The sequence below is a fragment of the Trichosurus vulpecula genome, chromosome 6 (genome assembly GCF_011100635.1).
Source record: "Trichosurus vulpecula isolate mTriVul1 chromosome 6, mTriVul1.pri, whole genome shotgun sequence".
Classification (NCBI taxonomy): domain Eukaryota; kingdom Metazoa; phylum Chordata; class Mammalia; order Diprotodontia; family Phalangeridae; genus Trichosurus; species Trichosurus vulpecula.
The window spans coordinates 159,582,572-159,606,217 of record NC_050578.1 but is presented as its reverse complement, the minus strand read 5'-3'; the positions used below and the strand labels follow the sequence as shown (position 1 = coordinate 159,606,217).

General features: G+C 38.4%; 1 protein-coding gene across 1 annotated transcript; it reads left to right on the top strand.

The window, feature by feature from the left end:
• The first annotated feature begins 1,907 nt into the window (after positions 1-1,907).
• On the top strand, positions 1,908-23,387 carry NIPAL1 (NIPA like domain containing 1). Its single transcript, XM_036763942.1, has 6 exons — positions 1,908-2,019; positions 13,026-13,292; positions 15,679-15,735; positions 19,458-19,548; positions 21,477-21,637; positions 22,230-23,387. The coding sequence occupies exons 1-6, from the start codon at positions 1,968-1,970 to the stop codon at positions 22,832-22,834; spliced, it is 1,233 nt and encodes a 410-aa protein (XP_036619837.1). The 5' UTR covers positions 1,908-1,967; the 3' UTR covers positions 22,835-23,387.
• The last annotated feature ends 259 nt before the right edge of the window (positions 23,388-23,646 follow it).

The following is a 23,646-nucleotide window of genomic DNA, read 5'->3' as shown; positions in this document are numbered from 1 at the left end:
ACATGATTTTTCATTAAAATTAATATGAGCTAAGTTGCATTTCAATGTTTCCATTTATATTATTATGGCCATGGTACATTTTTTTCTCTTGGCCTTGCTTCCTTTGTTCTGCATAATTCATACGCCATCCTGTGTTACTCAAAATTCCTCATATTTGTCATTTCTTACAGCCCAATAGTATTGTCATGCAACATTCATGCATCACAATTTGCCTCAGCCAGCCAACAGTAGAGGAACACACACTTTGTTTTCATTTTTTCTACAACAAATAGTGAGCTATACCTATTTTGGCACAAACAGGACTTTTCTTTCTGTCACTAATTTCCTTGTCAAATTTTCCAGGAGTGGGATCACTGAGTCAAAGAGTCCTTCAGCAATTCATTAATTTACCTGTTTTCCCAAAAAGGAGGGTATGGTTTTTTTTGGATTAGGAATTAGTGATAAAATCACACTTCTGTGTTCCCAAATATTTACTGTTTGGCTTCAGAGAGTCCAAAATAACAACAAATAACAACATAAAATAAGCAGCTCAATTTTAAAAACTGATTTTTAACTGTTGGCCCAAAACATTTTTCAGACTTCTGCCCAGTTTACCTTCCACATTTTTTTCACCTTACTTCCCTCCTATACTTGTAAAAGTTCAGCCACAAACCTGTATGCTTTAGAATGAACTTTGATTAATTGCTCTTAACTCTTCAACCTGAGAAGAAGAAAAGCAAGATTTATTAAACTATTACCTAACAAACTTAATAGCACTTCCTATGCAAAGTAAAGAGTTGCAAAATGAGTTCATTTTACTCAATTCTTAAGAGCCAAGCACAGAGTCTAAGTGACTTTTCCAGTTCCCTTATTTAAAAAAAAAAAAAGAATTAATGAAAAATGCCCTACCTAGTAAAGTCATGATTTTACCGTATCCATCTTACATGTACTATGGTATATTATGAATTTAGGATGTTTTCAACTTTAGGTGGTTGTGAGCAATGGTTCTCAGTGATGAATTAAGTTTATTTTGAAGAATTTTAAGTCACAAATAAGTAGGGGGGGAACGTGGAAAAAGCACTCAACTTGGAATCAGTGGGATGAGGCTTCCAACGTCAGACTGCTCACTTACTGACATGCTGGCCAAGTCACCTAACTTTTGGCGTGTGGTTGGTTAAAAATTAAAAATTAAAAAAGGAAGTCAGGCAACATAGAATTCTAGTATGAAAACTGTTTTTTTGCCCTTTTAAAAATTATTTAATCCACATATGCAGAGCAAAAACAAAGACGGTTGCAAAGTAAGTTCGTTTAACTGATTGCTTTCAATGGTCACTTCCAACTGTACGTGCCAAGAGATTACAATTGACATACAAAAATAAAATGATTTGCCGTTGGGGTTGAGGATAAAAGAAGGACAAAAGGAGCCAGAAGCAGTCTAGTATTCAGAGTTGTGGAACCTCCAGGTCCAAAATGGCAAAGCCCATAAATACAGCCAACGTGAGACGTTTAAAAATTTAAAAAGAACAAAGACAAACTACCTTCCCACAGTCAAGCCTTCTGGTCTACAGCAGAGCAGTGAGAATTGTCTGCAAATTTTTTTAGGGCTTTCCCGGAGGGTCGCCCCTCTAGACTAAAGCAAGGTAGACGGAGGCGAAGAGGCTACGGTCGGCCCAGACGTGACTCGGTTGCCTTAAGCCATTGACCCGAGGTTATCTCCAGCCATTGAGCCGGCCCACGGAGCAGCCCGGCCGAGACTCGGAGTTCTCTCCCCTTGCCCCAGCGTGGGAAGGGGTGTGGCCAGGGCTGAGACCTCGCCCAGCGCTTCCCCATTGGCTGAAGCGACCTGCAGGTGTGGGCCGGTGGAGAGGCGAGTCTAGGACTTGGTGTTGGGGGAGCCGGCTGCGGAGTCCTCTTGCGATGGGGCGGGGGAGAGGGCCAGATCGGTGAGGGAGCGTCGGGTCTGCTCCAGCGAACCCCGTCCCAGGACCATGGTGGAGCGGGTGCTGGTGCCGCCGCCTCCCGGACAGCCTTGCCTGCAAGGTAAGGAGGGAGTGTGGGTGGGGCGGGGAAGAGGATGCGGCGTGGGCTGGGGGCGAGGGGAGGTCGCGGGTTCCTCGACGTATCACAGCGGGGCCATCGGGGTGGAGAGACACAGCCCCTCAGACAACCCCTCTGTAGGTGGCCGAGAGCGCGGCTCCTGGGGGGCGCACACCCTCCCATCCCCCGCCCCTGGGTGGGAAAAGGAGAACCCTTCACTGTCTGACTTTGGACCAAGATTTTCACCCTAGAACCGAGCCACCACTGGGCTAGAGGACCTCAAACCCGTGGACGGAGTTAGAGAAGTGTGTTGTTTTGTGTTTGAAAATTGCGCCTGGCCTGGGGTGGGTGGGTGTACACATCCGGTGTTCAAAGTCTCCTAGTGTAACTCACAAGACGGGACTAATTACAATGTAAATACCTTTGCGGGCAACGTCATTTTCTGGCGTTAAAAGTGATTGCATTAAGAATAAAGTCCGACGCAGCTTGGTACCTGGTATGAAGTAAGCATTTTATAAAAGTTTACTGATTGAATATATATATATATATATATATATATACACACACATATATGTGTTTTTGTGTATAGATATGCATATATACATACACGGATTGAAATTCTTTTAATCTTATTACATTGTATATATAACAGCGATCAAGTTTCTTAATCACCATGGGCCTCAGTTCCCTCATCCATAAAATGAGGGACTTGGCTTAGACTATGTCTATGTACATGTGTATATATACATATATGATGACTATAACATTATAAATTAAAAGAAGAAAAAATTTGATAAAGAAGCTGGTGGACTACAGGTGTGGAACATAGAATATACTATTAGATTTGGTTGATGTATTGAACTAGGTTCCCCCCCCCTTTTTTTACTTTTACTCATTGTTACAAAGATAGATCTGCAGGTAAAGGAGAGGTATATTTTTAAATAAACACGATGTAAAACGAAGATTATGAATAAAATATTGTTTTAGAGATTGCATTTATTAAAAAGTATGACTCTTTGTCATCTGTGCACCACTTCCCTCCCACTACTGACAGGAGCGGCAAAACATGCTCTGACAGCCTGACCCTGCTTTCATTAATTAAATCTTTGCTGGGAAGAGGCAAGAGCTGTTGAAATCCTGTACTTCTCATTTCTGGATTCGTGTTTGATGTGTCATCTTGACGCTGTTTCCTTAAGACCTTGGACTTTGTTTAACTCCCTGGGGAAGGTACTCTGAGTTGGAAATCAAACTTCCTAAGTTGTTTTCAGTACTGACAAGCTTTCCCTATGACTTGGTTTAGGATACAGCCAACTAAAAAGTCTGAAATGCACCCTAAAAATGCTTTCAGAAAATAAAAGGAGAAGGTGGGAATAAGCACGGAGTTCATGGGAGTTTTGTTATATTTTTAGCATGGAAGCATCCACATACATGGTGCTTTAAGGTTGCAGAGTACTTTGCAAGTGTCTTCTCATTTTATCTTTCCAGACAACTCCGTGAAGGGAGGTGATATTATTCCCACTTGACAAGAGGAAACTAAAGGGAGGTTAAGTGACTTGCCCAGGATGACATAACTAGTGAGAAGGGCTAATTCAGATCAGTAGATAGACATTTTAAAACTTTCATTCCTAACAAATAGCAGGCTGTTTGGTTTCTTCTCCCTTTTTTTTAAGGATTCAGCGAAGTGTCTAGCTGGAAGCACAAAGGCGGGAAAGCATATACCTCAGTAGTACAAAGACTAGATAACTAAGAGTTGGATTGATTGTGTTATAGAGTTCAATCTAAAATTATTTCCTGATACTGTGTATAATTTAAAACTTTTTCAGTGGATTGGTTAATTTTTCCAAACTGATTTTTTTTTCCTTTTCAAAAATACTTTGTTAATAGAGTTAGCTGTAGGGGGCCGGGAGATGGTGTAATACAATGGGAAATGTATGTTGTAAAATAAAAGATAGTAATTTTTAAAATGGAATTATTTCCCAGGTAAGTCAGAAACTTCAACGTATTTCCTTCCTTTCCTTAATAATAAACCAAAAGGCAAAGGCTGTTCCAAGACAACCACCTCTGTTTGTTTGCCTAAGGAGCTCCATGGACAGGGTGTGTGAATTATAAATCTCATTGTACAAGGTATTTACAAAGAGGAATTCGTGAATGTCGTTTAATTAAAAATGAACATAGTTCTGTTTCTCAGGTTCTTCTACTAGAGCAGCAGCCAGCAAACAGGAAAGAGGACAGACAGGATTTGGCTTGAGGTCTTTGGTGGAATAGCAGAAAGAATACTGTCTTTGAAGTCAGAGGACCTGGACTGAAATTCTTTTAATCTTATTACTTTGTATATGTAACAATGGTCAAGTTTCTTAATCACCATGGGCCTCACTTTCCTGAGCCATAAAATGAGAGTTGCCTTAGATAAATGGCTTTTGCAGTCCCTTTCAGCTTTAAATCTATGATCCTTCCATTGACCTAACAGCCCTTCTACCAAATTTTGAGATAATTAGAGGAATTGTACAACGTAAAAATGTTAAGACCTAGACTGAATTCAGTCGAAAGGCTGCACTTAAGGATCTAGAAGTTCACATGTGGCCTCAGGTTCCCCACCCCTGACCTAGACAGTCTGATTATTGTAATTTAGAATGGGTACAGCTCTGTATAAATCCATATAATACTTCTGCTTTTTCCTTTCGAGGCAATCGGGATTAAGTGACTTGCCCAGGGTCATACAGCTAGTAAATGTTAAGTGTCTGAGGCAGGATTTGAACTCAGGTCCTCCTGGCTCCAGGGCCAGTGCTACACCTCGCTGCCCTGTACTTCTACTTTTTCAAAGCACTTCTACATCTGCTGAATTATCTTGTTTCTTTTTCATAATACGCCTAATACTGTAAGAGTACTGATCTTGGGAATCCGAAGACCCAGGTTCTAGTGTAATCTCAAGCACTGGGCAGGTTTCCTAACCAGTGGCTCCCTTTTCTCATCTATAAAATTGTGGAAATAATGCTTCCACTCCTGACCTAAAAGGATTATTAGTAGGAAAGCACTTTGTAAACCTGTATCAATGTGAGTTGTGATTTTTATTTTACAAATGAGGAAACTGAGCCAAAGAGGTTAAATGACTACAGGCACACGCCCAATTAACAGCATTGCCCAAATTTTGTGGATGGTTTGGATTTTTACTTCTCTTCCCCGACTCCTATTCTTGAGCTCATTCCACTATGTGCAGGGTAACATCCAGGTCTACATATCTGAAGATCCCACATAGCCCTGTGATAAAGCACAAGAGTTATTATTTTCCACAATTTTGTTGAGTAAATAAATCCTTCATATACTTAGCCAAAGAGATAGCTTGTGTACTATATTGGAAAAACTACCAGATTAATTTGTTTAATAGCTTCAAGGCATGAGCTCTTTTTCCTGATTATAGTAGGAATGAGTATAGTGACTGGATCTAGCATATCCTAAGTGCTTAATAAATGCTTTTCAGTTGTTTGATTAATTGGTATAGGAGGCTCCAAGAAATTGGGCAACTTAGAGTCTTAGAAAGTTGTGCAGAAAGCCTCAGATACTTATTAGCTGTGTGACCCTAGGCAAGTCACTTAGCCCTGATTACCTCCAAAAAAACAATAAATTTTTATTTATATAAAATAAAGAATAGAATAAATAAAAATTTCTTTATAGAGAATAAAGAAAATAATATAAAGAAATAATAAATATTCATACTTATTATGAATAAAGAATAACAATTTAAATAAAGAATGAAGAAAAGAATAAAGAAATAATAAAGAAAAGAAAAAAGAAAGTTGCCTAGGGTATTGAGAGAATTTGAACGATTGGCCCAGTATCACACAGACCATCTCTGAATGAGGCAGCATGGCTTCTAGGCCAGGTCTTTAGACCAAAGTAAATATTTTCTTCACTGCTATCCCTTTTTGCTTCCTCATGCCACCAACATCTCCTCTTATGCATCAGCTAATTAAATTATACCGCAACATGAAAATGTTCAATTCCCAAGCCCATAATCAGATTGGAGCAACTGGGCTGTCTTTTACTATTGTCCTAGCGCAGAGTTCACACATCCTACCCTGCCTCTGGTAAATGCCCAAAATGGTGAAGGAAGTCTTTAAATGGTCTGAGGTAATACAAATTTCCCATTAATAGTATTGCTCATAGGATGGGATATTTCTGTTTGAGCATAATACAGGGTGTTCCTAAAGTCTGGACACATAGGAAAAATGCATATTTTCAAGAAATGAATCAAATTTTCAACAACATTTTATTTAATTGTAATATTAACAAATATCATCTTCAATATGATTTCCCTCATTTGTGATGCAAAAGTTGATGCTCTTTGCAAGATTCACGTGAACTCGATGCAATAACTCTACATTGCCGTCAGTTTTGCTCTGTGCCCAGACTTTAGGGACATCCTGCATTTAACAAATGGTAAATGACCAAGAAAAGGACAAAAAGTGGCTTAAGAAAGTAGTAGTAACAGCATTCCTCACGTTTCAGTAAGTTGTAAGGTCCTTTATGGCAGGGTCCATTTTCATTTTTTTCTTGGTATCTGTGCCTAGAAGAGTAGCTGGCACATGATAGTTGCTTATAAATTCTTGTGATTGATTCCATTTCCTACCCATTCATCCCAAGAAATGTTCATCTCTGTTGATCTAGGGTTATTAGCAACAGAAAGACAGTAAAATATGGAAACTACGATAGAAGATGTACGGAACCGGACAATTAAAAGCGCTTGGGAGTACTTTGGATCCCTGACTGCATTGTCAACTGGAAATATTTTTTCAGAATGATAGCACTAGGTATTTAACTGTTTGATAGGACCAAAACTGGTAGCTCAGCTTTAATTTTGTTTATGTAGGTGGTAGCTTTGTTTATTTAAGTTGTGCTTAAAGGTTTATCTTCCCCACCCCATACTTAGACATAGGCTTGCCTCTGATCTTGGCAGTTGTGTGTCCACTGACAAATGAATTAAAACTTCTACAGACCTGTTTCTTCATCTATAAAATACCTGACAGGGCTACTTATAAAGATCAAATGTGTTTAGATATCAACTATTATCACTAATTTCCCAAATTTATTTTATAACCTTTTCTATTATTTCCTATCACTGAAAAATCTTTAATTGATATAATTTGTTTTTTACATCACCTTCCTTTAAAAATATACTCTTCTCCTATTCTCTCTCCAGAGAGATAGAACAAAGAATGAAAAATAGAAGAAAAATCTGTCAAAAGCATTTCTTAGGTATCCACAGTACCTGTAGGATCATAGATTTAGAGCTGGATGGAAACTTGGAGGTCATCTAATTAAACCCCTTCATTTTATTAATGAGGAAATTCAAGCCTAAAGAGAGTAGGTGACTTCTCCAAGGTCATCCAAGTAACATGTATCAGAGCAGGAATTCAGACTTAGGTCCTTTGATTCTGGATCCACTGTACTGCCCACATCAAGGAAATGGAAGAGGGGCCCAGGCAATGCTAATGAGGACAAATTGTGATTTCTCAAAGAAAGCAAGTTGGCTTCATGATAACTCTGGAAAGTTAATTCTCTAAGAAGAATTAGCACTACTCTAAAGGTAATTCATGTACTTATGGTGAATTTTTTTCACCCTTATTAAGGAAAAACGTTGTTACTTTGCTTAAGAGTAAAGAAATAAGATAGGTATCTCAGCTATTGCTTTAAAAAAAAGGTTCCTATTGAATTAAATTCAACAAGCATTTATTAAAGGCCTACTTATGTGCCAGGCACCATTCTAGATACTAAACATACAAAGACAAAAATAAACACTTTTGATCTCAAGGAGCTTAGAATACCATGGAGTATGAAAGGGAACGTACAATATCTACATAATTAAATACATAATTTGTGGGTCTAATATGAAGAATAATTTAACAGTGGGGGTATAATAGGAATTATAAATGCCAATTGATGGGGGGAATAATTAAACACTTTGTAGTACATAAATCTAATGGGATATTAATGTTCCATAAGAAATAACAAGTATGAAGAATTCAGAGAGCCATGGGAAAACTTACATGAACTGATATAAATCAAATTAAACAGAGCAAAGAAAACAACTTACGTAAAGGTACAACAATAGAATGGGTAACCACCCACAAAATACCTCATACAGAGCATGTAGACAACTGACTATTCCCTCTCTGGAAGGGCTTGATCACTCCGCAGTCTGGGTTCCTAGAGGACTACCACTACAATCAGATTGTCTCAGGATACTGGGAGTAATATTGTTATAGGAGAATACACTCCCCTTAGTCACCACTGTAGCTTTTGAACTCCTGCTGATGCATTTCCATTTATGGAAACCAGCCATTCATAATAACACTTTTAGATCTTTAAAATAATCCTTTTAGGAATAAATAATATTTAATGATATTTAATATAATAATATTTAATAATTATTTTGTAATAAAGTGAAAGAAATAGCAACATCCCAGGTCCTCCTATATTAAAACAAATGAATGAACAATCAAATACATTACATCTACACATAACCTGAATCACCAATGTACTCACTTAGAGAAACCTGTCAAGGAGGCATCTGAATGAGGAAAAAATTCATGATGCTCGTGATGACCCACAACTTGAATTGTAAACTTCATCATCTTTTTTCTGTCTTAGGAATAAGTTCCTTGATAAATGTAGCTTCTGTGAGGAGCGGATGCTCCTACTGCTAGTTCTATCCAAGCTGTATTTGACTTACACCTCAGAGCAAGTTGTCTCAGCCAAACTAATTGATCCAATAGGTGACTTTTCTGATTCTTAGCTTCCAAGCTGTTCTGTTTATTTAAGCTTATTCCTCAACAGCAACTATTGTATACATTGCTCCCAACTTTAAATTTAGTAGAGACAGTTCTGATATCTGTCCTATCACACACCTCCCCCCTCCAATTTTTTCTTTTTACAGTAGGGCCAATAATACTGATAATAGTTGGTGTTTATATAATGCTTTAAAGCTTTCAAAGCGTTTAACTCACAACTCTGGGGTAAGTTCTACAAATACTATAATCCCCATTCATTAAACAATCTCAGGGAGGTTAAATGATTTGCACTTAACACACAGCTAGTCATGTAGCTAACAAGCATTAAAGGTGATATTCGAACCCTAGCCTTTCTAAACCCAAGTTAAGTGGTCTATCCACTATGCTGTATCTCATTGAGGACAATGAGAATGGATTGCCTGTTTCCTCAGTTGTATCATGTTAGATCCTCATTACTTGTTATAGGTGTTGACTGACTAATTTCCCACTAAGTAACACTGAAATAAACCATTCCTCCATTGCTCTGTTCTTTTTTATTTCCTCATGTCACAGCATCTCTCCTTATGCACCAGTTAAATGTTACTACAACATGAAAACGTTCAATTCCTGGAATCAGTAATCAGATTGGAGCAACTGGGCTGCCTTGTCCTGTTTTCCTGCCGCAGACACTACAGCATACCCTCTGTTGTTCTAACTTCCACTGTATACAGTGGGTACTCGCAATTACAAAGATCATTTTATTTCCTACCTCACCCTTCAACCCCTTTTCCTGCCCTATAAATGTAGGAGACATTCTGCCATGACTACTTAGAAAGAACATTGTTTCGCTGGTATGGAGGAATCCTCCTACACTGATTCCAGGGATGGAGTTTTTGAAATAATTATGTTAACCACATAACAAGTGACATGAATGCTATTGGGGGTGGAATTCACTTTGGCCAGTCAAGCCAGATGTCTTGAGTTGTTTGTTTCTATTTTTTTCAGCCAGGAATGTAACTGATACTACTATGTCTGCTGGGAATTTTTGCTACCCAAAATACCCACAATCTGTTTCAGGTTTTTAGAGGAGGGGGGACAGAGAAGTGGGGCTGGACGGCAGACATATTGCCTGGTGTCAGCCTGCGTGAAAGCCCCAAGCCGTCCTTGCTAGGAAGAGACTGCTGGAAATCATAGAACAGCACTGAAAATATCAGACCTGAAGAAACCTAATCATAGTTGTAATGGCAATGTGCTGAGTTATCATTTGATTCTTTGTCTCTGAAATGTGGTCAGTCCTCCAAATTGTGGAAAGTATCTCAGTTCTCATCATTTTAGATATATATTTAAGCAATAAAATGAGAATACTATCTGTCCTATCTGGCTTGTGATCCTGGGAAGACAAATGGGTTAAGAGAAATGAAACCACTAAGTTCTTCGATTTCACCATTATTTTAAAATTGAATGTTTCTTCCATTTTTCTGAATTCTTGATGTAGCAAAACTCAGATGATCATATAACATTCTGTCAGAGCCAGAACTATTTTGATGCCTGAAAAGGGAAAGGGAGACCTGGGAGAAGAGGGAGAGATAACAGTAGAGCCGAACAGAAACTTACTTCGGAGGTGCAAGAAAGCCTCAAGATCTCAATTAGACAGCATACACTGGCTTTTACATTCCTTGCTCCTCAGGTGAATTTCTCAAACTGGGGGAGCACTAATCCATCCCCAGAGAGTTCAATTTATGCCCCTGTGGTATGGCTGACAATGTTTTGGACAATCTCCCCTTCTCTAATCCCTGGTGGAATGAAGGAAGGGGAAGGAGGCAGGGGGAGGATGATAACAGGAGGAAGGTTAGCAGGCGTCACTTTCCTTGGTTCTGGAAGCAAACAAGAAATTGCCCACAGTATGATAGGTCACTGGTGGCTAAGAGCTCAACAGGGGAGCTTGACCTGAATTCATGGGTCTGTGGCATGGGGTCAGCAGAAAGAAGAGTGCCTCATTCCCATGTCGGGTGCCCGGGGGACAAAGCTCTGACTCCTCTGTCCTGTACAACCCTGTGCCCCTTTTATGGGACAAATACTGATTCTCTTACTGAAGTTCTACTGCAAAACTGATTTGATCATCAGACATTAGAGAATTTTTCTTTGTATAGATACTCTGAGAGGCATGTTTGCATGTTTTTTTAAAATAGCCCACATATCCATCTCTCAGCATATTCATTCACTAAGTCGTCATGCATATTCTTTTGAACATGAACATAAGGTCCATACTATCTATGGGAATTCTTCATAACTAAGGAGAAGCAAATGTGCCTTTATGTTAAAATTTAATTGCTACTCTGTTTTTTTTTTGTTCTAAAATTTTTTTCTCTATGTCAGTTCAATTGAATTCAACAAAAACTTGGCAGTTATCTGCTGTGGGAGATACAAAGTTTAGAGAAGACATATTGACTGATAACATTAATAATCGATTTGCCATTTAGCATTATTTCATAAGGAATTTTGGAGATTTTTTTAGTACTTGAAAATCTTATTTGCCTTATATTTAATGTTTAATGGAATTAATTCAGTTGAGTCATTTGTATATTAAAAAAATCACAGGCACACAACTCATTTTAATATTAAGCTTAATTTCATTTAGAAGGAAAGTTAGAAAATCTGAGGAGTTGTTCTCTTCAGTTAACACTGGTATGGAAAAATAACCACAATTGACTGGTTTGGGAGGATATTTTCTTCTTAAATTGCCAATTAGACGATTTAGGTTCCTTGTGGAATAGTTGTTGTTTGTTAAATGAGGTGAATGTGCCAAGTGCTCTACAGAATTCCAGAGGAGACTGTGGTTTGGAGCAAAGAGCCTTGGAGTCAGAAGGCCTGGTTCCAAGTCCCAGCTCCAGCACTTAGTTATATAACCATAGGCACGTCCCTTAAACTTTATTAGCTTCAGTTACCTTAAATATAAAATGGAGATAATACTGTTTACACTTTGAAAGTGATCCAAAGGGTTATGGAAAGGTACTGGGTAGGCCAGGCATGGTTACACATTCCTGCTACCCCAGCGACTGTTGAGTCTGAGGCCGGTGAATCACTTGTGCCTGGGAGTTCTGAGCTTCAGCAGTACTTAAGCCATTTGGGTATCCACATTGAATCCAGAACCTTTCTGGTGAGCAGGTGACAAACAAGCAGCTTAAGGACAGAAACAAAGCAGGTTAAATTTTCAGGGCCGATCAGCAGTGAGATTGGGCCTGTGCCACTATACTTCCAGCCTGGATGAGACAGGGAGACTGAGTGTCTCCACCCCTTCCTCCCCAAGTAAAGATATGTGGTCTGTGTAAGTCAGCTGCATGATATCACCAATAATGAGTTGTAGCTCTGGAGGGGTAGGTAGGATGAGCTGTTTATTTTTATTTGTTTTTCTATTGTGTCCAACTCTTCCTGACCCCATTTGGGGTTTTCTTGATAAAGATACTGGAGAGGTTTACCATTTCCTTCTCCAGTCCATTTTACAGATGAGGAAACTGAGGCAAACAGGCTTAAGTGACTTGCTCAGAGTCACACATTTAATAAATATCTGAGGTCAGATTTGAACTCAGAAGATGTGTCTTCCTGACTCCAGACCAACACTCTAGAGTACTAGAAAATAAGTGTTGGATTCAGTGGCCTTTAAGGTGCCTTCTAGCTATAAATCTATGATCCTATGATCTTTTCTACTACATAAAATTCATCAGGGACCTGAAACAGAAGCTGACCTGTCATCTGTCATGTAGAGAGAGTGATGGATATGAATGGATGCCCCCCCCACAAAGGGTTATGTGAAATATCAATAAAATAGTTGCATGCCTAATTCATTGGTCTGCTATTTCTCTCTATTGACTAAAGCATTTAGAGAGAGAAATTTCTCCATAACTACTGTTTTTTGGCTGCATAAATATTAAAAGAAAAAAAAGGAAAGTCTTGTGTATGTTGAGTAGATCCTCTATGGCAGATAGAAAGGCATGGACATAAATTGCACTGGATGGGAAGGCACAGAATTCCTATCTTTCCTGTAGTGGAGAGTACATATGGTGAGGTCATACATCCATTGAAATATAAGACCTAAACTACCTAGCTCAGGGGGCTGTTGTTGTAAACCTTGAGAGTGTAGTATGAATGGGAACAATTATTATTCCCCTGTCTGATGAAGGTGGGCATGGGAGACTCAAAAAGCACTTCTTCATTTGTGGAATGTCTCTCCTATTTGTCTTCTTCCAGGCTCTGTGCTCTCTTTGGTGTGTTCCAACTCCTACCAGGCATGGTGCCAGATCACCAATGTGTCACAGCTAAAGGCTTCTTATGTCACCCATGAGAACCGGAATTCCAACGGAACAAACCTGAGCATTTCTACATCTGCAGAGAACCAATATAGCCTTTTTCTAGGCTTAGTCCTGGCCATAAGTTCCAGTGTTTTCATAGGCTCCAGCTTCATCCTGAAAAAGAAGGGACTCTTACAACTGGCTAGAAAGGGAATAACCAGAGCTGGTAAGAAACTAATGCCCCAAAGTGTAGTTCTTTCTTTCTCTCTCTCTCCCTTCCTTCCTTCCTTCTTTCCTTCTTTCCTTCTTTCCTCCCTGCCTTCCTTCCTTCCTTTCTTTCTTTCTCTCTTTTTCTTTTCTTCCTTCTGTCCTTTTTCCTTTCTTTCTTTCTTCCTTCCTATTTTTCTTTCCTTCCTTTCCATCTTTTTCCCTTCCTTCCTTCCTTCCTTCCTTCATCCTGTACTTTTTCCTTTCTTTCTCTTTCTTCCTTCTTTTCCTGTTTTTCTTTCTTTCCTTCCTTTCTTTCCTTCTCCTTCTCTTTCTTTTTTTCTTTCTCTGTTTCTTTCTTCCTTCTTCCCTCCCTTCCTCTCTCTCTCTCTCTCTCTCTCTCTCTGTCTCTTCTTTCTTTCTTCCTTCCTTCCTTCCTTCCTTCCTTTCTTTCTTTCTTTCTTTCTTTCTTTCTTTCTTTCTTTCTTTCTTTCGTTCGTTCTTTCTTTCTTCCTGGGATAAGAATAGGGACCAGACTTGTGATTTCACTGGCATAGAGAACTGCCAAGTGAGGAAATTGCCTTCTACCAATGCAGGGGGGCACCTTCACAGAGATTTCTAGTCTTGGAGAGCTGCTTGCAGCCCTGAAAGCTTAAGCAGAAGTGGCTTGCCGAGGAACACAAAGCCACTGTGGTCAGAGGTGGAACTGGAAGCCAGGTCCTCCTGGTCCTGAGATCAGCTCTCTCTCTCTCTACTATACTACATTGGCTGTGTTGAACTCTTATACCACAAATATAACATTCACCACCAGCCTTTACCAGCACAATGGAGAGGATGCTGTCTTTGCAATTAGAGAATGTAGTTTCATATCCTGCCTTTGACTTTTGGTCAAATCAGTTAATGTCTCTAAACTTCAAGTTTCCTCATTTGTGAAATGAGGAGGTTGGATCAGATGGATTCTGAGATCTCTTCCAGCCTTAGGTCTATGATCATATGATACCTCCCTCCCCACCCCCCGCCACAAATTTTTATCTTCCTCTTCTAACAATCTCACACACTTGTCAGCTGTGGAGGCTGAATAACCTGAGCTTAGGGAGTTCAGGGACTTGATGAGCCCAGCTCAATGAACTGGTCAGTTACTTTACAGTCAAGTCTAGAATGAAACTGGTTCTTACTTTATAACTTGTGTGAAATTTGCTTTTACTTTGTAGCTTTAATTTTGCAATTTTATTGCTTGGAGTTTCCCTCAAATGCTGTAACTGCAATTTTTTGCAAGATTTTATCATCAAGTGTCAAGAGTATTCCACAGCTACATGCTTTGAACAGTAAAGCTCAAGCCCTTAGGCCTGTGGAGCCTGAAGTCTCACATGGTGACTCTTTTTAAATCTCCATCCTCCTCCCCTTCAATCAAGAGTATTATTTTCCTTTTTTAAATTTAAAAATTTTACAATAAAATAACTCAATTTAAATAAACATTAAGTAACCTTTATTTTTAAAGATGACACCGCAGTATTTTTTTTAAAGGAAATAACTTTCTAAGGTTTAATTCATGAGATGTCATAAGATTTTAGAACTTAGGGTTAACGAATTCTCAATCTTTTGTATCATGGATCTCTTTGGCAGTCTAGTGAAACCTATGAACCCCTTCTCAGAATGTTTTTAGGTGCATAAAATAAAATACAAATGATTATAAAGGAAATTAATTGTAATGAAATAAAGATGATTTTTTTTTCCCATCCAAATTCACAGACCCCCTGAAAACTATGCACAGGTCCCTTTGGAGTCCATGGCTCCAGGTTTAAAAAAAAATACTGATTTGGTAGAATTCCCCTCCCCCGTTTACAGATGAGGAAACTGACACTCAAGGAGATAAAACACTTTGTTCAAAGTTGTAGTTCAAGTCAAGGCAGAGCTAGCACTTCAACTCCAGTCTCCTGACTCCTCGTTCATTACCCTTTCTACTATATGACATCTGCCTCTAATGCCTTTAAAAAAAACTTATCTTATATGTTATTAATTTATACTGAAACTTAACTTAGCTCATTCAGAAAGCCTTTCCCAGTTGGACTGACATCATGGTACAGCATCCCTGAACTTGTTCATCTCTAATTGGGAGACTACCATCTATGGCTACAAGCAATCTCTTCTCCTTAAAAATGGAGCTAATCATAGGAGAGACCAAGTGTGCCTTTTCTCCTTGTTTTTTCTTTCTTTTCCTATACCCAGAAGCAGGAAAGAGAACATTTTCCAAAGTTCTTGGGAAATTACTGGTAAAATATTTGCTAAGGGGGCTTTGTCCTCTGTGCCCCACTTTTTTCTCCATTTTAGCTCATTCATCTCGGTAAAGCTTTTTCTGAGTTTGGGTTTTCATCACTTTCCGTGTTAAAATTTGCTTATTTTTCTAGGGCAAGGTGGACATTCTTACCTGAGGGAATGGCTCTGGTGGGCAGGATTGCTCTCAAGTAAGTGTCTCATTCCTACAATACATCTGTGAAATGACACAGATTGAGAGTATGATACTTTTAATATTTGGTTAAGAGTAGATTATCAACATGATAGAGATTAAATCCATTTACCAAGCTTCCGTATAGAAGGAGCCGGTGTAGATAAGGACATCAGGACTGAACCTGATTTTACTGGTTTCCCAGATGAAGAAACTCTCCCTACCAATAAAAGTGTGCCTTCTTAATTTATAATCATAGAGAGTTGCCTAGAATAGCGAGGTGAGATGATTTGCCCAGGGTCACACAACTGGCTTCGTAAATAGAATAATGTGTATGTCTTCGTATAGTTATGTGAAGTGGACATATCATTTAATCTTATGGCTCAAAGGACATTTATTTCATTTGTACTGTATAGTCCTGGAGTGATGGAGGGAAAGGAAATATGATAAATGTGATATTTCCCCTTTAAATTCTTACCTCACACACATTTTAAGAAGAAAATCAAGAACAGGGCTTTCTTCACATACTTTACCTAGTTTTTTTCTGCTCTGAAATTGTAACTGTGTTATCAATATATCTCTTAAGTATACCTTGTTCTTGTTGGAGCAGAACCATAGTTAAAATAAGTCACTACTTGCCCCTCGAGATGAGGAAAGAAAAACAAGTCACACTCATGCCTCAACCTGCTCCCGGCTGTCTCTGATCTGTGATTTCTTACTTCTGTCTGCCTCCTATCTCTCCTGGGCTAGGGTTGCAGAAGTGTCTGGGTGTAGAGAGGACCTCCAGAAACCTTGGTGAGATGCCATCAGGGCTGTCTCTTCCTTCTCACCTTTGAATAAAAACTGTTTCAGCCCCAGACTGACACGTAGCTAAAAGGAAATCTTTAATATTAGTACCTTTCAACCATTTGCAGATCACCTACTCTTCCTGGCCAAAAGCTTGAAACTTTCTTGTGATTTTACATTCTAGAGCAGAGTTTTTTTCAGAGGACTTGCTCATAGAAGGGAGACATTTTAGATGAAAATCAACTTTTCTCCTTACTGACTTTGTTATTGTGAGATACAATGGGTAAGAATTTCAAAGATGAGTTAATAACAATATACCTCTCATTTAGACAGCACTTTACAATTTTCAAAGGGCTTTTCCTTCCTTCTAATTTGATTTTAATTAAGGTTGTTGAGGATTGTATTGGAAAATTAAATAATTTGCACACATTCTTTCTTAGAGCTAAGATATAAAGAGAATACTATGTACCTACAGGGACAAATACAGGCTCACAGAACTAGAAGAAGTCTTAGAAATCACTTTATTGGCAACGACAATGTTTTATAGAGGAACAGTGGCCTAACAAGAAGTGATGGGCCAAGATGCACAACTGTTCTGTGGCAGAGGTAGAAGTAATACCTAGGTTCTTTGCTCAAATATAGGAGAAGAAAAATAAATTAGTATTGAAGTTTTGGGCAATGAACAGGTAAGTATCTGAAATGAAATACAGTTGTACCTCATTTTATGTAATTGCTATGGTCCAGAGACATAGTTTTGTGCTCACATTTTTAATCATTTTAGATGTACTAGACGAGAAAGTACATTCAAAAGAACCCTACAGGGGCCTGTTCCTCACATAGCAACGTCAATGCGCTATTTGGATTTGAAGGAGAAAGACACAGCTCATGTTCATAGGGAACTTGGCTAGATATTACTGATGTTAAAATAAAAGATACATAGAGGACAAGTTTCAGTCTATGACCCAGACACCTGAGGTGCCTCTCCTGATTTACACACCACTGAACACTTGAAGGCCAGCCAGGAACTGGTCCCCTCTATAAGGACTGTGGTCTGACCTGAGTGGCTCCTAATATCTGGCGTTTATGCTTTTAAATGTTCAAAAGTGCAAAGAGAGCTGGTGTCTGTTACAAATGTATTTCTCCAGGAGCAGACCCCAGACACCTTCAAATTCATCTTTTGAGTCTAGTCAATGTGAGGATATATACACATAGATATTAGTAGAATTTCTCACACGCCTACATGAAGGACTAAACAGTCATTCTGGCTGTTTCTGCCAATATGTCAGGACAGCTAGGTGGTGCGGTGGATAGAGTACCAGACCTGGAGTTAGGAAGGCTCCTCTTCCTAAGTTTTCAAATCTAGCCTCTGACACTTACAAGCTGTATGACCCTGGGCAATTCACTTAACCCTATTTGCCTCAGTTTTCTCATCTGTAAAATGAGCTGGAGAAGGAAATGGCAAACCACTCCAGTATCTTTGCCAAGAAACCCCAAATGGGGTCATGAAGATGTGGACACAAGTGAAAAATGACTCAATGACAACAAAAATCAGCATGTCCTCTCTGTTCCTAGGAGGAAGGGCCTAGTCTAACCAGAAAGTATAAGTAACTACCCCCTGATCAATCTAGTCTATAACTGCAGATTTCTAGATATCATGTTTTCCTAGAGCAATTTATACTTGGTAGCTTAACTGGGAAAAAACAACCCTACCATCTGGAAGCAAAAAAGAAAAATGTGTTATATGAGAGGAAATGTTTCTCTTACTGTTGGCCTTCTGTGTATTTCTCTATGTTAATCCCTGGTGTGAGGTGTATGGAATTGGGGGTGGGTTTGGAGTTTACCAGTTGGACCTCCTAAAGTCTGTGAGGAAATTTCCAAATGGTGACAGGTCAATACTTTGACCCAGAATCATCTCTACTGATAACAAGCTTCTAAGATTTACCCTTGCATTAGAAATTAATTGTATTTCAGGTTGTAAGGATTAAATTTGGAGATGATCTTGTGAGCTTTTAAATGTTGCACATTTGTAGACATTGGCCAACTGAAGAACATCTGATTAGACTGTTCTATGGTAGGTTCCAGGCTTCTTCCTCTTTAACTCTCCTCATGTATTCTGTGATCCAGTGGCTCTGGCTTCCTTGCTGTTATTCACACAAGACACTCATTTCTCCCAGCTCTGTTCATTTGCACTGGCTGGCCCCAAAGCCTGTAATGTTCTCCTTCTTTGTCTCTGCTTCTTGGCTTCCTTCAAGTCCCAGCTAAAATTCTACCTTCTGCAAGAAATCTTTCCTGATCATCCTTAATTCTAATACCTTTCTCCTGTAGACTATTTCCAGTTTATCCTTTTTCTATCTTGTTTGTATATCGTTGTTTTTTTTGTGTTGCCTTCCCTAGTAGACCGTGAGTTCTTTGAGAGCAGAGATTGTCTTTTGCCTCTCTTTGTATCCCCAGCACTTAGCAGAGTAGGCACTAACTAATGCTTATTGACAGGCTATTAACTACACACTGTGGATCATATCTGTAAATCCTTCTAATTTTGCTAACTCCATTTTTTGTTTTGTGAAACAGTGATGCTTTTTGGGCAGAAAGAGAAAGGGTCCTTAGAATTCTCCATGTCTTCCCTTACTAGTTTTCATTTGGCTACCCAGGTACAATTGGAACTGAGTTCTGGAAGTCTTTTAAATGTATATTAATCTGTCTTTTCTTTGAGTGTGACTATCAGCCATTTTGTATTAGATCACTTTTATTTCCCTAGTTTATTATAGGACGATGTGTTTTGAAGCACTAATAGGTTTTCTGGATTAATTTCAAACCTCAAAACTTTTCATGTATAATTTATTCATGTTTGCTTAGACCAGTCCTTGGTATGAGTTCACCGCTATCTATGTGTTATTTATTTTTATCTTCTAATAAATTGAATTAACATTCGTGTCAACAATCCTGTTTGCTTTATAGTGGGAATAGGAGAGGCTGCAAATTTTGCTGCATATGCTTTTGCACCTGCAACATTGGTTACCCCTTTGGGGGCACTGAGTGTTCTTATAAGGTATGTGAGACTTAAGGAAGAAGTATAAGGGTAAGGGTATTTCATGTCATAATAATCGTAAACCATAAGAATATATATGTATATACGGGGTGTTCCTAAAGTATGGACACATAGGCCAAAAATGCATATTTTCCAGAAATGAAATGAATGAAATTTTCAACAACATTTTATTTAATTGGAATATTAACAAATAACATCTTCAATATGATTTCCATCATTTGTGATGCAAGGGTTGATGTGCTTTGCAAGATTCACATGAACTCGATGCACTCATTCCACATTGCCGTCCGTTTTAGCACATTCACTCTTCATGCATTCAATCAAGTGTGTTAGTGTGTTGCAGCTGTGATTTTCATTGAGTACACCTTCTTCTTTAGCATACCCTAGAAAAAGAAGTCTCTGAACAACACCGAGTCTTTGGTGAAATGGTTAATGAGATGTTAATGAGATTTCCTATGTGTCCAGACTTTAGAGACACCCTGTATAATACATATATATATATATATATATATATATGATACATACATACATACATGTATATACATATATGTGCATACATGTGTCAGAGGTTCACATAGAAATATTCTTCTCTTGGGATATTCCACACGGTCATCATCATCTACTTGGTTTCCTGCTTGGTTTAAACTGAGAATATTTTTAACACTTCTGTTTTACGAAGAGCGCTGCCAAGCTCTTCCTTTCTTAAGCCGTTGCTCATGGTAATGATCATGGATAAGCCTGGAAAAAAAACAGTATTGAATTGGAATCACTTTTTGAGCTTTTGCTAAGATTTTTACTTGTCTGCATTCTGCTTTTGTTTAGAATTCTTCTGATTTCATACCAAAAATGGTCATTTTCAAAGTAAAGCGAAGTATGATAGGATCATACAGTTTGAGCTGGAAGGAACCCTAAAGGCCATCTAATCCAAACTTAGCTCCCCCTCCCATTTTACAGATAAGGAAACTGGAGCCCACAAAGGCTTGCTTACGCTCACACAGCTAGTAAAGTAGCAGATGCAGAATTTGAACCCAAGTTCTTCGACCACAAATCCAGAGCTTGCTCTTCTGAATCAGGGGTTTGAACTGAATATTTAGTTCATGGAAGAACATGGCTCCAGTTTTTCTGAGTTTGTCTTTATTTTACTCCCAAATAGACGCGTTTTGGCAGATCATGATCCCTTCCAACTCCTGACCCATGCTGCTTTTACAAAAGCTCCTTTTCTTTTCCCTTCTTTGTCAACAATCACAGTTAACCCCCAGTACAAACTATACAGCCTTAGCCTCCTACATTTTCCTGGCTCTGTTGTACATAGGTCTTCACTATGCGTGTCATTTTCCCTGGGGCTTTCCTATACTTTTACATCCTAAAAAGAATATTCTGTCAAACAGGTAAGATACTAAAATAGAAATTGGGAGAACAGGGTTTTTGAATTTCTGCCACTTTTGCAATGAAAAGTAGGAATATTAAAAAGATTGTACAAGATCTTGCAGGAGTACACAGAATGATTAAAGCAATAATCTTCAACTTTAAAGCCTTCCTAAAAGGACTGAGGTTGAGGGGGTTGACATGATTTAAACCAAGGTGTTAAACTCATGGCCCAAAGGCCACATTCAGCCCACAATACTCCTGAGTGCAACCCAAACCAGATTAAAATGTAGTTGGGAAATATTTAACAAAATAAAATGTTAATGTGTGGTTTAAAAAGTAAATTTGCAGCCTACAGAGATCCATATCTATAGTTTAATGGCCCCTGTTTCCATTTAAGAAAATTGGGGAAACTTTGAAAACATTTCAGTGTTGATTAAGATGAGTTGCTTAGGGTACAGAATAGCATGTGCCATATTGGGACCATTTAATTACCATGGAATCAAAAGTTAGTTGAATGAGAATGATTGCTTCTTGTCGTTTTTTCATTTCATCTCCAACAGTGCAGTATTGTCGGCCCATTTTTTAAATGAGAGATTGAACATTCATGGGAAAATAGGCTGCATGTTAAGTATCTTGGGGTCAACTGTGATGGTTATCCACGCCCCCAAAGAAGAGGAAGTCACATCTCTACACGATATGGAAATAAAACTAAGAGATCCAGGTTTGTAATTAAAATTCCATTAACACTTACCTCACATTCTACTTCACTTTCTTCCCTTGTCTATAGTATTTGGAATATTTGTTCCCCTTTTTCTGGAAGGAGGGAAAGTCCAGACCTGCGAATCTACCAGTTCCAATATGGAAAACACTCTTTACCAATGCAGATTGGCATCTTATGTAATTTATAGTCCTAGAGAAAGGCACTGGGAAGTTAAGGGACTTTACTGTGGTCAAATAAATAATGTGTCAGAGACTTCCTGACTCTAAAACTGACTCTCTGTCCACTAACCAAAGATGCCTCTCATATTTATAACTACTTTGTTCCTTATTAGCCTTATTAAGGGGATTATAAGTTTTCCTTGGGCATTACTGTTAATTGACTAGAAAGAAAAATATTGATACTTATTGTTAGCATTGCAAGTGTGTGTGCGCAGGTACGCACACACACACGCGACGCTTTTATATTTTGTTTCTGGTTTCAAATTAGTGGGAACAATGGCTTCCTAACTTAATATAAGGAAAGTGGTTTGGAAGAATATCTTGAAAGCATTGACTAACTTTGCTTTTTTTTTTTCCTCCCTCTTCCCTAATAGCATTTATTTCCTTTGCTGTGGTTGTAATTGTGGTCTGTTTGGTGCTGATTGTGGTTGTTGCTCCAAAGAAAGGTCAGACCAATATATTAATCTACGTTTCAATTTGTTCGGTAATTGGAGTATTTTCAGTTTCTTCTGTCAAGGGCTTAGGAATCGCCATCAAGGAGCTGTTGGAACGGAAGCCGGTTTACAAGGATCCCTTTGTCTTTATTTTGTTGGTGACAATCATAGTCTCAGTCAGTACTCAGATTAACTATCTCAACAAAGCACTGGATACGTTCAACGCATCTCTAGTGACTCCTATTTATTATGTTTTCTTCACATCTATAGTAGTGACAAATTCTGCCATCTTATTCAAAGAGTGGTATAGTATGAATGCTGGGGATGTCATTGGGACACTGAGTGGATTCTTCACCATTATTAATGGCATCTTCCTTCTGCATGCTTTTAAAAACACCGATATTACCTGGAGTCAGCTGACAGCTACTTCTAAAAAAGCCCAGTTATCTCCGTACGCCAATGAAGATAGACGTACCTTATTAGAGAACATGGAATGTGACGATGATCTCACTTTATTTAATCGAATGGACAGTCAGGGTCACTGATCTCCCTGGAGGAGCCATATTGAAGAGGGAAAAACGAATGCATGCTTCTTTTAAGAACTGTTGAAATATTCAACTATATATTTTCCTCTCCACATATGTGAAACCTATGTATTTTGTTTTGGAAGAAGATACAATGGCCATCTTCAATCTTCCTACCTAAGGTATTGAATGGAGCATTGGCATTTCAGTCTAACATTCTAGACAAGTAATTAAAGGTTGTTTTGTTTTGTTTTTACAAATCATTCTCTGATGAAGCTTTTTTTTTAGCATACTCATAACAGTCTTATGAACTACAGATTGCTTTCCTATTAACAGAACCAGCACATATAAAGGAGAGGCCAGCATAACAAGTGTCTTATAACCCTCTAAAAATATTTTTGTGGCAACTGTGGGATATAACAATGTGGTCTTTTTTCAAATATCAAGAGTTCAGAGTATATTTGGTTTTGAATTTTATTTTTCAAATTGAAAAATTCTAAAGAGAACCTGTAATCTTCCTATGGGATATATGCATTTTTCCCTGTAAGTCTCAAAAAACTACTGTTGTGTTTTATTTGTGTAATATTGTGTTTTGTTTTCAAAACTTCGCCACAGAAGACTTCTGACTTCTCCACAGATATGAATGCCCAATATTTCCTCTTTATAATTTGCATTCATTAGTTCCTTATTATTTTTTTCTTCTTTGGGAACTTTACAAGTTCAGTGGGTTTGTTGCCTTATTTCTTTGAAACAAATGACTGCTAGGTGTCCTCGTCACATGTATGTGTACATGGCACAAATAATGTCTCCATAGGAGAACTCTATTAATACTT